We start from the raw sequence: 15,570 nt of genomic DNA on the forward strand, positions 1-15,570 counted from the left end.
TTCGCTCGACGGGTCGCAATTAACGGTCGGAAAGGAATTCCAGCGAAAGGTTGACGTTGCGTAACCGTGAATCTCCTTGCTGTCTCTCTCTTCCAGTGGTGTGCCCTCACACGTGCATGAATGGAGGGGTGTGCAGTTCGCGCAGCCACTGCCTGTGTCCTCCTGGCTTCACGGGCCGCCTCTGCCAGTTTCCTTTGCGCCAGATGCCCGAGGCCCAGGCCGCCCAGGGCAACAAGCAACCCGTCTACACCCTGCAGGTGGTGCCGGATGGGCAAAGCCCCGGGGACCAGACGGCGGTCGGACGCAAGAAGATGGCCCAGACCCACTCCGTGTTCACCCTGCCGTTGGCGCAAGGGGGTGGGCAGCACTCGCCAGAAGGTACCGATGGGCACTGCTCTCCCTCCTAAGCTTTCACCGGGGTGCGGAACCCCTCTTCCCTCTCGCTTAGTGTAGCCCGTGTGCTGAGGTGAGAAGGGTTTCCAAAAGCAGCTCTTCCGTTACCCTTTGTGGGACAGCTGGTAGCATGGTGGCTAGAGCTGCTTCCTTTGGACCCAAAGGTTGCAGGTTTGAGCCTCACCTCCAGCTCTAGTACCGTTGAGCAAGGTATCTACCCTAAGCTGCTCCAGTAAAATTACCGGGCTGTAAAAATGGGTCAATAATTGTAACCTTGACCCTGTAAGTTGCTTTGGAGGGAAGTATCAGATAAATGTGAATGTACCCTCCTCCCTTTGGCATGATCCCACTTCCCTGAGCAAACAGAAGGGAAGGTGCTGCTCCGTCCAACTGTTTCTGTTGAGGAACACGAGCAGCTTGTGTGAAAATATCCTACCCGGTTGGCCTTGGATATCTGGAAATGAGATGCATTCCTGAAATGGAATGGCAGCTTAGCTGAAATTTGTTTACTTTGCCGTTCTAAATGTCAGAAATGAGAAAATCATTCTGAAAATACAAAAAATCAGGTCTACCCAGGAAAAAAAACGTAATTCGCTCATTAGCATAGACACGATAAGTGCTTAATTCTGTTGCTCTGGGAAATATTCCTGGCTGCCAGAAGATGCCAGGAACACTGAGCACGAGCAGTTTTAGGGACGGTCACTTTGACTCGTGAGCTGATGCTCTAAATAAACTGCGACCAGAAGTGAATTATCTCGCACAGTTTTTTTTTACATAATGGGACCGATTTGATGAAACGTAACAAGGTTAGTGGCTGAAAAACATTTGCCAGAGTAGTATAAGTAGTTAAAACACTTTAAGCCACTTGGGATTTAATTTAAAACGTTTGAAACGCTTTGGGGTTTTTAACGCGCACCCAGACTTTATGGACGCGTCTACGTCGACACCGTGTGCTGAGCTGAGGTTGCAAAACAGTTAAAACGGCTTTACTGAGAGTGATACAGGCAACCCAAAATCCTGCTGGTTTTACTCAGCATGTCGTGGGAAAAAAAAACGTTTTGCTGTCTTTATGAAGCATAAGCTTCTCAGTAGAGTTATAGAAGTTAATGCAGCTGGTCAATATGACAAACTGGATACAACTTTATATTTTCTCTAGTTTTTTTGATCCGGAAAAGAAATATGAAAGGCTAAAATGCACTGGGATGGGGGAACTATTGATCCCAGGTGTGATCATGGCACCAGCTGGTTATTTCGAGGCCTTTGAGAGCAGAGTTGGTAGCGTAGGGGCTTTAGTAGTTGCCTTTGCGCCTATAGGTTATAGGTTTGAATCCCACCTCCAGCTGTCATACCTTTTAGCAAGGTACTTACCCTCACATTGCTCTAGTAAAATTACCCAGATGTATAAGTGGTTAAATAATTATAGGTAGCTTAACAGTAGAAGAGAAGTGTCACCTAAATGAATCCCATGTAACTAGGCTTCAGACAGAAGGGCTCTGCTTTTCTCCAAAGTGACTTACAGTGTGAGCCCACCTGTTGTTGTTTACCCATCTGTACAGCAGGGTAACCTTCTTTTTTTAAGCCAGAGCAACTGAGGATGAGTACCTTGCTCAAGGGTACGGTAGCTAGAGAGGAGATTTGAACCTACAACCTTTTGGTTCCAAGGACAGGAGCTCTAACCACTGCCCTACCAGCTGTTTGCTTCCATTTATTCATTTAGCTCACGTTTTTCTCCAAAGTGACTCATAATGTCAACACTTGTTTATCCATTTGTACAGCTGGGTAATTTTACTGGAGAAATTTTCAGGTAAGTACCTTGCTCAAGGGTACTACAGCCAGAGATGGGATTCAAACCTGCAACCTTTGGGTCCAAAGGCAGCAGCTCTAAGCACAATGTTTCCAGCCGTCGACTAAACGCTCCATGGAGGGTATAGCTGCTGAACCTTTGGGAAAGAGAGTTAAGCTCAACCGCTTCAGTTTGCTCATGTATACAGTTGGATTTGGTCTCTATACCTTCCCTCCTTTCGCACCCCCCACGCGTCCCCACCCCGGCCTCATCGGAAGCTTCCGTCTGTCCTTCCAGTGCAGGTGAACGTGCGCGTGCACCACACTGCGGACACCTCGGTGGTCATCCAGCCGCTGGAGCATTCGGACGCCAAGCCTCCCCAGAAGACCGCGGTCCGCCTCACACCCCCGACCCACAAGCCCCGGGGGCGGTGTTTCCAGGAGACCACGCCCAAGCAAGCTGTGAGTGTCAACCAGGAGATGGGACGCAGGCCACCGCGGTTGGCGGAACTGCCTAAACCGTCCCTGCGGGGGACATCAACGGTCGTAATGTGGGACGGGATTTTTTTTCCCCTCCTCCTTTGCCTTTGCTTCCGTTGCAATTTTTCCTCTATTTTCATTTCTTACGCATTACGAGCCTGTGTCGGCTGTAGTTGCGCGAAGGGTGTCCCGGCTCTTCTTGGCATTTTTTTGCAAAAGCCGCTGACGCGTGAGACAACGCGCTTGCGAACGAGAACGAGCCTTAAGGCTTAGACAAAAGCCAGAATGACGGCTGTTATTGCTTTCGCTAATATTCCCCGGCAGCACGGCTGCGGACGCTGAAAGGCGCTGTAAGGCGCGCGTGAAATTCGCCCGGACTGTTTATCACTTTTTCCAATTAACTTTATGAACTGGAAGCAACGTTTGATGTTGAGAACCCCACCTACTGTCTTCGATTGTTCCGAAACGCTTTTCGCTTTGCATCTTCTGCGTTCCGCATGTCACGATAGCGTCGGAGGTAACGCTAACCTTAATTTTTCCATTTGCGCCTTGTCTGATGTTCTAGTGCAGCAGTAATCCGCTTCCAGGTTTGACCAACCAAGAGGACTGCTGCGGCAGCGTGGGGAAGTCCTGGGGACAAAACAAGTGCTACAAGTGTCCTAAGCTGTCATGTGAGTCCTAGAAGCCGCACACGACTTTTGACTTGCATTCACCTCAACTTCCAAATTTTACGTGATCCTCTCACCTGATGCCGACACTATAACTAACTTGGCTCTCGCACCGAGTTACGGGGCGGGGAACCTGAAGCGCGGCAGTCCGGGTCCCCGAACTTGGACCTTCTTTGAGCGTCTTTGAGCGCGGTCCTTAATTTCAGTGGATCCAATAAGATATAAGCTGTTTGAGTTGGTAGAAGTTACATTTACATTTATTTATTTAGCAGGCGCTTCTCTCCAATGACCTCTATGTAGTGTTATGAGCCCACACACCTTATTCACCGCGGTGACTTACACTGCTAGATACACTACTTACAATGGGTCACTCCACTCATCCATACATCAGTGGAACACACACTCTCTCTGTCACTCACACACTATGGGTGAATCTGAACAGCATGTCTTTGGACTGTGGGAGGAAACCAGAGCGCCCAAAGTCTTACACTGCTAGATACACTACTGACACTGGGTCACTCATCCATACATCAGTGGATCATACACACTCTCTGTCACTCACACACTATGGGGGAACCTGAACAGTAGCTGTGGATTATTGTTTTTAGCTGACACCTTTCTCTTTGTCAGTTTACAGTGTTTGTACAACTAAGATACTTAAAATTATTTACTTATTTAGACCTCAGGGTATTCAGACCAAACTCAGTTTAGTGTCTTGATCAAGGGTATTATGGGAGAAGTGGGATTCAAACTGGGAACCTTCCGATTGCAAGACAACACCCCAAATCACTGCACTACTTACTGCCCCGAAAGCTACTATATGGCAGCAGAACTGTGCATTTGAAGGAAAATCTTGCATGATGTCACTGTACCGGTGCTGCTCGATCTTACGTCATTTGTCTTTCGTTGATTCCTCTTTGTCTCATTCATGTCCTTAACTTTTTGTCCATACTAAGATGCCACTGCTCCAGCGTGAACATTTTTGTCCAGGTTACTACAACGATAGATTAAAACACAGTAATAAATATGCAAAAAAATATCATGAAACATGCATAAATGCATATCAACAGGTAAATCGGCATATAGACCGGACTTTACTTGTACGTTTTTCAAATTGCCTGTTCTCTCAGCTTTTTAAAATCTGTTGTCTTCATTTATTTGGCGTGATTTTAAAACATCCCGTTAATGTCGTACATTGGTAAATTTCAGTGATAATTAAAACTGGTGACTGTGTTCGCACCCTGCCACAATCATCAGCTTTGGCAAGGAGAACCAAGGAACGCTAACTGGGGAATGTTCCGGAAGGTGGGCGAGGTGGCCAAGGTCCACTCTTCCTCTCAGCCACAACAGCCAAACAACACTAACAGCAATGCCTACTGTCAGCTGGGCCCTTACATCACTGCAGGTAGCGCTCATTATGTTGCCCAAGGAAGGATGTGCCTAGTAGGGGAGCAGTCTGGTGGGTCAGAGCTGGGGGTATGTTTGTATGTGCCTGTCACACACACACACACACACACACACACACACACAGTTTGAAACCGCTCATCCCAAGCGGGGTCGTGGCAAACCAGAGCCTAATCTGGCAACACAGGGCATAAGGCTGGAGGGGACACGCCCAGGACGGGACGCCAGTCCATCACAAGGCACTCCAAGCAGGACTCGAACCCCAGACCCGCCAGAGAGCAGGACCCAGCCAAACCCACTGCACCACCACACCCCCTTCTGTCTATACCTACGTGTGTGTGTATATATTCATATTCTATACTTCTGTATTTGGACAGTGGGAAGCCATTATTTCATTGCTTCGGATTGAATTTCAAGCTGTGCTTGGAGGACAACCGTGGACTTAGAATAGTCTCCACCCTCCTGAGGCAGACAATGCCCTCTTTGTGGAGCACAGATGCGTCAGGTTTTCTGATCATTTTTATACATTTTTGTACGGGCGAAAGCTGCAGTTTGCCTTGTTTTCCACCCTTGTCCGTTTCTGGCTTTGCTCCGGGAAGGAAAAGCTCAAACACCGTTTGACCCGCTCCTGTTGCACCTTAGAGCTGTGCCTCATAACCACGGCTCGTCCTTGTTTTTTTAACGACTTGTTTGGCTTTATTAGTAGACGTGAAGAGATTTATGGCGCTACGTCGTTTACGTTCTGAGATGTACGTCGCTTTGGAGAAAAGCGTCTGCTGAACGAATAAATGTAAATGTAGCATTATTTACATTTTTATACATCTCCATTGCATTAAAGTCAAGTACAGTTGAGTAGCTGTGTAAAGAGCTTTTTCAACATTTAATGAGGCATGTTAGCTATGAATTATGATGATAATGAATGTTCGCTATCATTGCAAAAACATCTGAGTATAAGCATAGTTTTAAAACAATAGTAACCCTTCAGGATAGATCACCTAAACTCTGGGGGGGGCAGGAACTCCTCCGGGTTCCTTCCCCAGCATTTTTCAGATTTTTTTCCATCCAGAAAGTTTGCTCACAATCTATATAACGTTTTCCTGTTTTCATTTGTAATATTTCGCTTTTTGTCTCTAGCTTCCCGACAAGGTACAGGGATGTCCAAACTAACAAACACCTAACATTATATTAATATCAAGGACCTAATAAGGAGTAGGGCCACCCTTTCCCTTTCAGAAGAGCTTCAGTCCTTCTTGGAATGCTGTGTCATGATTTATTGTACCATTCTTCGTAAAGCAAAGCCTCCAGTTCTTTGAGGGATGAAGGAAGTGAAACTTACTTTGCACTAAAGGTTCAGTGATGCTGAGATTGATCAATCAAAGGTTTATTTATCAAATACACAACCTGACAATTTAATTTTTTTTTTTTCCCGCCAGCTTGTAGGTGGGGTCACAACATACATTTAGATCACACACACACCTTCTGAACCACTTGTCCCATACGGGGTCACGGAGCCTACCTGGTAACACAGGGCGTAAGGCTGGAGGGGGAGGGGACGCACCCAGAACGGGACGCCAGTCCGTCGCAAGGCACCCCGAGCGAGACTCAAACCCCAGACCCACCAGAGAGCAGGACCCGGTCCAACCCACTGCGCCACCGCACCCCGTACATTTAGATTACAATAAGTAATAAGTTAAAAACATGAAGAAAAAAAAACAATACAATAGGGATTGGGAAACACTAAAAGCTATTAAGTGAAACTATTTAGAAACAACATAAAATAAACAGGTTGAGGCAGGAATTACATTCGTTCAGCAACCCTGCTTTTAAAACTGACATGCTGAAATGCTAATTATCAGACCTCTTTTATAGCTGCTAATACTGCTAATTGGCGATTAACCTAATATGACTCAACTTTGCAGCTGCTTTTCTAATTGGGGTTTACTTACTTGAACGTTAAGCTCCTTTTTCCTTACGAAATGCCTGTTATTTTCAAAGTCAACTTTAGCGTCATTCTGCCTATAGGTGAGTTACGCGTACAGGAGAACGAAATTCCCTTTCTCTTTTGTCCATCGCTCTAGGGTTTGGCTGACTACTGCTTGCCCTTTTTTCCTCTCGCTTCCGTCCTTCTCTTGCTGAAACCTCGGTTTCTAATGCTCTGCGTATCGACGGCGTTTCTAGGACGGACAACGGCCAAAGACGGGCCGCAATACGGATTTTTCTAGCACTGCTCTTTTCCCACAGTCAGCAGTTGTGTCCTGGATCATAATTCCGGAGCCCTTTTACCGCACGTTACCAGGGAGACGAGCAGATCTACCAATGCAGTGGTTCCATCTCTCAATTTAGACTGACTAGCTGTGCCTCACTGATCTCTCCAGCATTGTAATTCAAGCACTTGACATGTAGGTTCTTCAGTCTAAGTGGTTTCACAGCCCTTTTCAAACAGTTGCTTAATAGACTCTGCCCAACATCAGGTTGCTGTTCCCCCAAAAAACAGATGTGCATCACTTCTGCAGAAGAGAAAAGTACATCCTGCTCAGTATGACTGGGGAAAATCTTGTAGAAAAAAGACTGTGAAATATTACTCATGGACAAACACAGGGGTCACATCAATCTGCCAGTCAACACCACACATCTCTCCAAGCCAGGTGGCACCAACCAGTAGATTTCCGTTTCACATAAAATGCTCAGACATTAGTGTTAGCTTCATTAAATAAATTAACAAGTCATGTTTTCTAGAAACAAATCTTTCATTTTACTGTTTTATACCATATAGAGCAGCAAGTAACCTGGTAGTTAGAACTAACACCTTGCTCTCGAACGACCCATGCTGGATTCCTGCCATCTCTTTTAGTAACTTCGAGCAATATGCTGTCATTTTCTCCGTTTGGCTGAAGCTTTTTTCCAAAGCAGCTAACAATTATTTAGCCAGGGTAATTCTACTGGAGCAGTATAGGGTAAATATCTTGCTCAAGGCTACTACATCCAGAAGTAGAAATCAAGCCAGCAACTTTTGGGTCCAAAGGTAGCAACCCTAACCACTATGCTACCAGCTACTTACTATGAAATACTTCAGTAAAAATTACCAAGCAGTTTAGATGGGTAAATCATTGTAAGTAGTTTAATACTGTAAGTTACGTTGGAGAAAAGTGTCAGCAAAATGAAAAATATGATGCTGGATTGGAGCTGTTCAATACCCAGTTTAGGCCCCCTTGCTGAAATCCATCTCTGCTGATGTGGTTTGAAAAGCTCATGGCCAATAGTGATTTCTGCGGCTGCAGCACAGGTCTCTATGCCAGTGAATTGTTCCAAGGCTCAGAAATATTCCCAAGTATCCAGCTAGCAGTTCTATCCAGCTCTTCCTCAACTGCCGTTTCATTTTTTTATAATTCAGGACCTACTTTTGCAGTAGTCTTGAGTAGTATTAACATCCGTACATTAATCAATTTTCCATGTGTTGTGTTTGCCCTTTTCTAAATTAGACACCAATGTCCATAAGCCCCAGACCATCATTGAGGATTACGGCTCTAACTGTCCACACGGTTACAAGAGATTGAACAGCAGTCACTGTCAAGGTATGGAACCCATCAGTCGACCTTCTTAATTAAGCTCTCTTTGAGTTGTGCTCCAGGGAGGAAATGTGTAGATCTAAAGTGGGGGAGTTCCACATTTACACTGAAGGGAGCTGATTATAGAGTGGCAATGAGAGACGTCTATGGCCTTTGGTGCCCCAAGCCATCACATTGCCCTAGGACCCCCATGAACTCTCTGACTCTTTACTCTTTCAGAATAACTCTACAGAATATAACTTATATGTTCGGTAGTTGCGTTGGGTCTTGTTTGACAGGCACTTTGATGAATATGCCCTTTATTATTATTTATGCTGTATCGACTTAATGAATTCACTGAGCTCTTACCAAAATGCTGTTGAGGATCTAGTGAGCAGGGTGATGTCTGATGAGATTTTTCATTAAGCCCGTGTCTTTATCTCTCATTTAGTAATGGTTCTTAGATGTTGAAATGTACAAGGCGAAACAGAAGAGTTGTGGGGAAGGTTCCCCAGCAGTTTCCCACATATTTGCATACGATCTTTTTCCACCTGTAGATATTTCACCAGTCTTCTGCATAAATATGCATTTAGTTGTTGCCAAAAAAAGAATAATCCTGACTTTTGTTTTCTAAATTTGATTTTGCATCTTTGATTCCAATGATGAATTATTGATGCTTTGCATTGTTGTGAATTAGGTCCACGATAGGGTACCAGGCGACCAGAGTACTCCTATAAATGTGGAAGCTGAATTCTGGTTTTTGAGAAATCCACAGGAACCCTTTAAATTCACACATTTGTCTGGTTTAGTTCTCAATTCCTTAGTGTATGCGCATTTATTTTTAAAAATTTTTTAAAAATCCAATTATATTCAGTATTATTATGCACATTGGCCAGTTTCACACTTTGTTCTTGGTGGTTTACACACTACACTAGTTGAGTCAGATGTGTTATTCCTGTTCTGGAGCAGAAATGTTCCTTCCTTTGAGAATCCATGACTGGAACTGAGAAACACTGTCTTTCATCATCGGAATAACGTTTTTGCTCTTGCCCTGAAGATATCAACGAGTGCACCATGCAGGGGGTGTGCCAGAATGGCGAGTGTCTGAACACGCAGGGCAGCTTCCTGTGCGCCTGCAAGCCTGGTTACGTCCTGGACAGAACACGATGTGTGGGTGAGTGCACCTTAACCGCCCAGGCATCGCCCCCACGTGACACACCCCCTTCACATGGTATATAATAGGGAAACCTGTGCCTTTAAAGGTGAATTCATATAATCACGTTTAAGAATGAGAGCTGCACAGTTCGGTAAAATTTGGGTTTGGACTGTGGTTTTCACAAAATTTCAACATTCGTGCTTCTTATAGCTCTGCAGTAAATATTTTACTGTGTTTTACCTTACGGTTCATGCCTGAATTAAATTGCTCCTCCCTCAGTTTGCTTAACTGTTGGCAAGAAAACAATGTGTGCACATTTTTTCGAACTCAAAGAACAATCTTAAACTATTTTCACATGTTAGAATTTTGGTTCTTCTGTTCCAGACAGTTTACCTTCTGTTCTGCTCATAACTTTTCTTGTCATGTTCCTGCCTTCCATCCTATATGCTGCCGCCCCCCCCATTTCCCATCCACCTACATCAAATCAGCATCTTTCTCTTACTCGGATGCCCTGTAATTCCCGATCTTCTCCCTAGCTCCCCCCCCGCCCCAAAAACACCGTGCCGGTCCACATGCACATGCTGTCTGTTCCCCCTCCCCCAGTAGAGGTAACGGTGGAGCAAGGCCAGTGCTTCCTGATGGTGACAGAGGCGGGCCAGTGCAAGCATGCTCTGCCCACCCATCTATCCCAGGAGATGTGCTGCTGCACTGTGGGCAAGGCTTGGGGTAGCAACTGCAAGAGGTGCCCGCAGGATGGCACAGGTCAGTGATCCGCACTGGCGGGAAAACAGCTGGCAGAGGGGTAGCATCGGTGCAAAAGCATGTTTGGCATGTCAGCAACGCGCTCAGCGTGCCGCTGTCAGTGTTGCGTTCATTACTCAAAAATATAGTAAATGTTACTCATTACTTGTCTCTTCCATAAAAGGATATTTTAGTAATTATTAGTAAAATACTATAGCTGTTTAATCAGTATTACTTGTTTGTTTCAGTAATTACTCATGTTTTATGAGTGAAAAGTAGAGCTTCATTTAACTCGCACAAATTTTCATAAGACTTATGGCAGTCGGAAGTTGTAATTCTCATGCAAAGTTTAACTGTCCATCAGGATGAATGTAGATAAATGACGTCTATTCGTATGGGAAAAAAAAAGCACTGGATGTGTGCAGTCATCTTTCTTTATCCATCACGTGGGGGGGGGGGGGGGGGGGGGGGAGTATGCGGTGAAATAGCAGAGCGCCTTGAAACGGGAGACGTGCCGTCTTTGCACTGGCAGACGTGTGGATCGTAGAGGTGTGGCGTGATGCAAGATGGAAAGCTGTACGACATTGTTAAGTTGCTTTCGATCGGTGTCCGTTTCCATGCCGTCACGTAAAGAGCGCCTCCAGGGTGATCTGTCCATCGCTCGTGTCCGTAGACTTAAAATGTAGCGTGTTATCAGTTTGAGAAAAATAATTAATATTATTAGATAGATAGATAGATAGATAGATAGATAGATATACTTTATTGATCCCACAAGGGAAATTATGTTACAGCAGCAGAATACAGGTCTTAAAATACTTGCAATATAAAAAATATAAAACAAGTAGAAAAATACAAGATAAAAATATGTACAATTATATATACAGCTGGAGGAATAGTAAATAAGTGTATTTAAATAAATCAATCAAAACAGTATTACTTGAATTGAATCAACACCTCTGTGAGGGAATTCCAAAAAAAACTTTACATCTGCACTATCAGAAAATTCGTATTTGTGGCAGGGCTGCTGTACGGAAAGCACTCCTGTCCAAGGCTGGTGCACGAAAAACTGCACAACAGCTGGGACTCTGAGCGGTGGGAAAGTGTAATATGATTTGACGGGTTCTCTTTAACTCTTCTTTTTTCCTGTGTCCGGATGGCATCGCGGCGATGGATTTGTAATGGAATGCACAGCCGCCTCGAGGGAGCCGTTAGATTCGGTCGTTGTTCCGCACGGTCACGTAACAACCCAGGAGCACAGAGTGATTTTGTTTGACCAGGTGCTCCCTGGGGTGTAAAGACTTTCTTCGCGATGCTGCCGTATTCAAAGACGATGACTCCCCAGTATATACCGCTAAACAGATCTGAGTGGTTTCGCGAACGTCGGAATGAAGTCCGATATCTCCAAGTCCTCTCCCATCACCGCATCAGGTCGTCATGGAAAGTTTAGAGGAAGGTCTAGAGCGGAGCCTGGAGAAGATTTCCACCTCCCGTATCCCTCAAAGGCCTGGAGGGTTTCCTTCTTAAAGAATGGTCCGCTACCCCACGATACACAGTTCCGGTCTTACAAGACAGCATTAAGAAATGAAATGAAGCTGTTTTGAAGTGAGCGCGCAGTCCTACCGCTTATACATATTTAATATTGATGTGAAGTTGCGGGGGACAGGGGCGGCTGGGCCTCTCTGCTCTCCCTTCTTCCACTAGGACAAGTGGGATGGAAGATGGATGGATGGATGGATGGATGGATGGATGGATGGATGGATGGAATATTGATGTGTTGTTTTCATTGTCCTTCCCATGCATAGTGTGACACATTGTAATACTCTTTCACATCTGAAGATGTTGGTATAATTTACAGTATGAGGCTATATAGTGGGGCATACAAGCGTTACATACACACACACACACACACACACACACACACACACACACACATATATATATATATATCTTTTTTCTCCCTCTACATACAGCTAAAATGTACATTTTCAATATCCTGGTCTCTTTTTCTCTGTCTGTCATCCATAATTTGCAGCCTCCTTCAATAAGATTTGTCCAGCAGGCAAGGGCTACTCCTACCAGAGTTACTCGGGCAGCCTGGCCATCCATCCCCAGACTCTGCACCTTTACCCCAACCTGGAGCAGATCCTACGGCTCACCCAGACGGACGGTGAGCAGCCAGGTGGGTGTGGGGTGGGACGGTGGCGTAGTGACGCTCTTCTTCTTTCGTCTGGAGGGGGCTTTTTGTCCGAGCGCAGCGCTGTGCATTTCGCTCTCGTAGTTCTGGGAGTGCGTGATGCCCTCGTCATAATGCATGAAGGTGCGGCACTTGTACATGTCACAGTGCTTCTGAAAACCTGCGTGTAGTGTGGAATTCAACTCATTCGCCGCAATCCCCCCCCCCCCTCCATTTTTTTTTTTTTTTGCATCTTTTGAGTTTAATTTGGATTAATCAAAGATGTGTTCTTTTCTTATCTCTCTCTATTCTTCTATGTGTTTTGGTAAAAATGCCGAGAATGTTTTTTAGATTTGGAACAACGTACGAGAGTCTCGGTGGAAATTTTTAAAAGTTGCGGAGTCTCGGATTTTGAAGAGTTTCAGTCCCGTCTGTTATCAGGGGAACGGAGTAAACTTTTATTCCTTCAAGTTCCTTTCCAAGATTTTATGTAGGGGAGTTAGTCGAGAGGGGTGTGGTGGCACAGCGGGTTTGACTGAGTCCTGCTCTTCTGTAAACAGCACCTTGCAGCAAACCAAAAGCCTTAATCCAGATGGCCTAGTAACAAAAAACTCACATTATACTCTAGTTTCAGCCGTTACTTGTTTCCCTCGCTCCGCAAAATTTCTTCTTACATCATAGATTGATCAAAACGCAGTAATATTTGTCTGCTTGTATATGCATTAAATATTATGGTCAAATGTCCTCCAGCGTGAGATGGAGCCAATAAATATGTTTACTTCGATATGCAGATACACAGAAATATTCCCTCCTGGACCTTGTCATAGTGAAGTTCTTTTTGGTGTTGAGGGGGATAGAGTTACACAAGATGTCAGTGGTACAACTGTGTTATGTCTAACAGGGTGGAGAACTGAGGAGGGTGGGGCAGGGTAAAAACCATAATGACCTTGGAAAAAACACCACGGTACATAAAAAAAAAAAAAAAAAAAAAAAATCCTGGCAAACTGCTTTGGCTGGATAGTAGTTTCACACATCTTCTGTCTTGCATTTTTAGGTCCGGCATCGTGTTTTGACTGAGAACCGAGGCCGTTTTGCTCTTATTAGACGTTTATTAGTGGCAGACTCTCTGGGGTGCGGGAGGAACTTGGCGCGTACCGCCGAGGCCCACGCTAATGCCGCTTTCGGGGGCGGTATTGAGCCGAGGGTCCCAGCGGCAGCTGTTCCGACCGCGGCGTCGCGATGCCGCCCCCTCCTTCCTCAACACGCTGTTCTAATGTCAGAATATTTGCTCAGGCTCCCATCCGGCGTCGGAGCCTCGTCTCCCCCTCCTTCCTCCCTTCCCCGTGTTACACTATCTTACCGCATCCACGGGACCGCAGGTCGTAAAGTTTAACCGAACGGCTCGACTCCGTTTGCTCATCCGCATCGAGTCGCCCCGTCTGCAAACGTTCGGTGACGAGAGCCGGTCGCCGCGTTTTGCGTATTGCTTCAGTTATCTGAGTAAAGCCAACCCTCCGAACCCGGTCTGAGTAACTGACGGCAATCGGCGTCCGTGATTCCGGTGAAAGCTGTGCACTCATTGCGTTTGTCTCTCTTCTCTTTCAGAGATCAGGCTCCCGGTAAGTTTCCCCGCTTCCGTCTGCAGCCGTCACGGTCGCACGGACGGTAACTTCGTGGATCTGCGGCGCCCTCGGAGTGTCCTCGGAAAAAAGATCGTCTCTGCATTCTTCTCACACTTTTGCATATTCCTAATTATACTCTAGCTTTGCGGCCCGTGTTCGATGGAAAAGTAGCTGAGAATATACGAGCCGCGTTTTTTTCCCACAACTCTTCTTATGTAAGTTTTCCAGGGACCAAAACAAGTCCCTAAGTAGTATGATGCAGCATATAGTCAAAAAGGGTATGGATCTGTTCTGCTGGAATCCATCCCCATCATTCCCCAAAGAATTCCCACAATTTATGCCTGTCTCATGGGTGTGGGAACCACTGTCTCTGGTGTCCCTCCAAACAGATGCTCTGTGGGATCGAGGCCTGTCCAGGACAGCCGTAAAAGATGGGTAACTTTCCCCGCTCCCTCAAACCGCTCACTGACAGCGTGTCTCCTAGATGACAGGGCTTCCAACAGGAAAGAAACGCCGCGTCATGGCGCGCGGCTTACTTGGCACGGCAGCGTCACGGCACCCGAAACGATCGGGGAACGCGTGTCGGACCGCTACCGAGTCGTCGGTGCCATCGCTGCAGGGATCAGGCCCGCTTTGTCGTTCCTGCCGTCTTCTCACGTGCGGCCATCTGTGCCTTGGAGAAGCGCGGGAGGAATCGGCGACCGCGCGCACCGTGTCAATCTTTGCGCGCTGCACGCCGCTCGGCTCACGCTCCCGATAGCTGGTCGGTAAGAGGCGTGTTTCGCTTTTCTTCAGCCCCCGCAGAAGGAGGTGCAGCCGGCTGTGACCACCCCCATGCAGCCTTCCGCCGTCAGCACCCACAGACCCCAGATCCCCGGTAGGAGTCGCCCGAGTCTTTTTCTGCAAGGTGTCGAACCGGTTGCCGGACAAGTGTGCCACAAGTTTATTTCTTGTGTCCGAACGCCGTTGGTGTCTTTCGTATCTGGTCTAAGAGACACGTCTGTTCTCCGTTAGGTCCGCAGTTGGATGACGGTGTTATTTTATGTTATTTTATAGTGTGTCTGTAGCATCTGTGGACATTCAGCTCTGCGAGCAGTAGCCTTACGAGACAGCTGGTAGCGTAGTGGTTCGAGCTGCTGCTTTCAGACCCGAAGGTCATTGGGTCAATTCCCAGCTCTAGCTGTAGTACTCTTGAGTAGGGTACTTACCCTAAACTGCGCCAGTAAATAAAATTACTTGAGTATATAAATGGGTAAATAATTGTAACCTCAACATTCTAAGTCACTCTGGAGAACAGCATCAGCTAAATAAGTACATGTAGCCGACCTGTATGATATAAGGTCCGGCGCTCGCAGGGTGCCAGTGTTTTGAGTACGTTTAATTTTTTTGTACATGTATGAAAAATTTCAGACATATTCTTCAAGTTCTGGACACACGATGGAGAAATTTCATTAAAATGTATTCTAACTCATTAAAATGCACACTACATAAAATGTTTTTAGGACAGTGAGCGATATTGAATGCGCATATTGTTGATTACGTTAGGGTTTTTTGACCTTGACTTTATCATTTGGCAGGCAACTCACCGCTCTGTCTTTTTCTACTC

The 15,570-nt window shown here is 46.0% G+C and overlaps 1 protein-coding gene across 4 annotated transcripts in view; it reads left to right on the plus strand.

The window, feature by feature from the left end:
- The window catches only part of LOC108934395 (latent-transforming growth factor beta-binding protein 3-like), a 55,410-nt gene that overhangs the window by 19,526 nt on the left and 20,314 nt on the right, over window positions 1-15,570 (plus strand). For 2 of the 4 annotated variants that reach the window (XM_029251127.1, XM_029251130.1), the window contains exons 2-10: window positions 97-378; window positions 2,474-2,637; window positions 3,221-3,326; window positions 8,207-8,299; window positions 9,330-9,446; window positions 10,032-10,190; window positions 12,202-12,348; window positions 13,948-13,961; window positions 14,760-14,841. In XM_029251127.1, coding sequence (XP_029106960.1) covers window positions 97-378; window positions 2,474-2,637; window positions 3,221-3,326; window positions 8,207-8,299; window positions 9,330-9,446; window positions 10,032-10,190; window positions 12,202-12,348; window positions 13,948-13,961; window positions 14,760-14,841 — 1,164 coding nt within the window. The remainder of the gene's footprint in view (window positions 1-96; window positions 379-2,473; window positions 2,638-3,220; window positions 3,327-8,206; window positions 8,300-9,329; window positions 9,447-10,031; window positions 10,191-12,201; window positions 12,349-13,947; window positions 13,962-14,759; window positions 14,842-15,570) is intronic. The other 2 variants (XM_029251129.1, XM_029251128.1) reach the window with 2 other exon arrangements.

Source organism: Scleropages formosus, chromosome 4 (genome assembly GCF_900964775.1).
Source record: "Scleropages formosus chromosome 4, fSclFor1.1, whole genome shotgun sequence".
Taxonomy (NCBI): domain Eukaryota; kingdom Metazoa; phylum Chordata; class Actinopteri; order Osteoglossiformes; family Osteoglossidae; genus Scleropages; species Scleropages formosus.